Here is a 1,178-nt window from a genome sequence, read left to right on the forward strand (position 1 = left end):
AATCAACCCTGTAAAGTATTTCCTGTTCTGATGTAGCACTCCGGTTTCTAATTTGTAAGTGGTCTTTCAGAATAAAATATGTAGGCACTGGGAATCTGGGATAGTATCAGCGAAGGTGACCCTGTATGTAAATGCAATCTCTGTATAGAAGTCACGCAACTACTGATTACTCCCCCAGATGTGTGTGAGGAAAAGCACGGATTAGGTTATTTTAAACCCAGAGTTATATTGAGAATTTACTTATAGTGGGTTGATTTCTCACTAATCATGTATTTAAACATTTTTAAACAGAACCCACCTTTCCTCTTTTTCAGTAATAGTAGACGTCGCCATGAAAGTGAAGAAGGAGACAGTCACAGAAGACACAAGCACAAAAAATCTAAAAGGAGCAAAGAAGGAAAAGAAGCTGGCAGTGAGCCTGCCCCCGAGCAGGAGAGCACGGAAGCGGCCCCTGCAGAGTAGGCATGGTCTGGCCTCTGTGTGTATTGGAGCCAGACACAGAGATACTATAAATCTTGTTATTTTTCTGGATAATGTTTAAGAAATTTACCTTTAATCTTGTTCTGTTAGTATGAAAAGTTAACTTTTTTTCAAAATAAAAGTGAATTTTTCATGTTAAGTTAAAAATCTTTGTCTTATAATATTTAAAAAATAAACATACAGCAATGACTTTATATCCAAGAAAGTAATGTGAGTCACTTAGGGAACTTAGAGAGCTCTGTGTAGCTGTGCGTGCACAGTACCTGACCAGGTCCAGGCTTCAGCCCGGCTGTGGTTTCTTGTGAACCGGTCTCCTGCGGGGTCTCTCTGCAGAAGGCGTCGAAGGGCCTCCGAGTCTCGAGATTGAAACCAGCATTTAGCATCACTGCTGTGAACTCCCGCTCACCAAAGTAGGGACTCATGTACATTTTTGATATCACAACTTTTTGACAGCAGGTTTTCAGTGTTCTAAATTTGGGTTCATGGGGAAACTAAATTGAGTACTTTTATATCCAAATTAATAAAATCTGTAAGGCATTTGGGTGGCTGCTGTGAAATAACTCGCCCTTACAGTGTAGTTTCTGGCAGGCACGTGTTCAGCCACTCGTGCTGTAACACAAATTGGAATCACTCGTGGCCGTCCACACGAGCCAGGGTCAGGTCGGTTTGGCCTTTCTTGCTGCATTTCCCAAGGCTCA

General features: G+C 41.7%; 1 protein-coding gene across 1 annotated transcript in view; it reads left to right on the forward strand.

Moving 5' to 3' along the window:
* The window catches only part of FIP1L1 (factor interacting with PAPOLA and CPSF1), a 72,009-nt gene extending 71,547 nt beyond the window's left edge, over positions 1 to 462 (forward strand). The window contains exon 18 of the mRNA XM_012641087.1: positions 315 to 462. Coding sequence (XP_012496541.1) covers positions 315 to 462 — 148 coding nt within the window. The remainder of the gene's footprint in view (positions 1 to 314) is intronic.
* Positions 463 to 1,178: the final 716 nt, after the last annotated feature.

The sequence above is a fragment of the Propithecus coquereli genome, unplaced genomic scaffold (assembly GCF_000956105.1).
Source record: "Propithecus coquereli isolate 6110/MARCELLA unplaced genomic scaffold, Pcoq_1.0 Scaffold162, whole genome shotgun sequence".
NCBI lineage: Eukaryota > Metazoa > Chordata > Mammalia > Primates > Indriidae > Propithecus > Propithecus coquereli.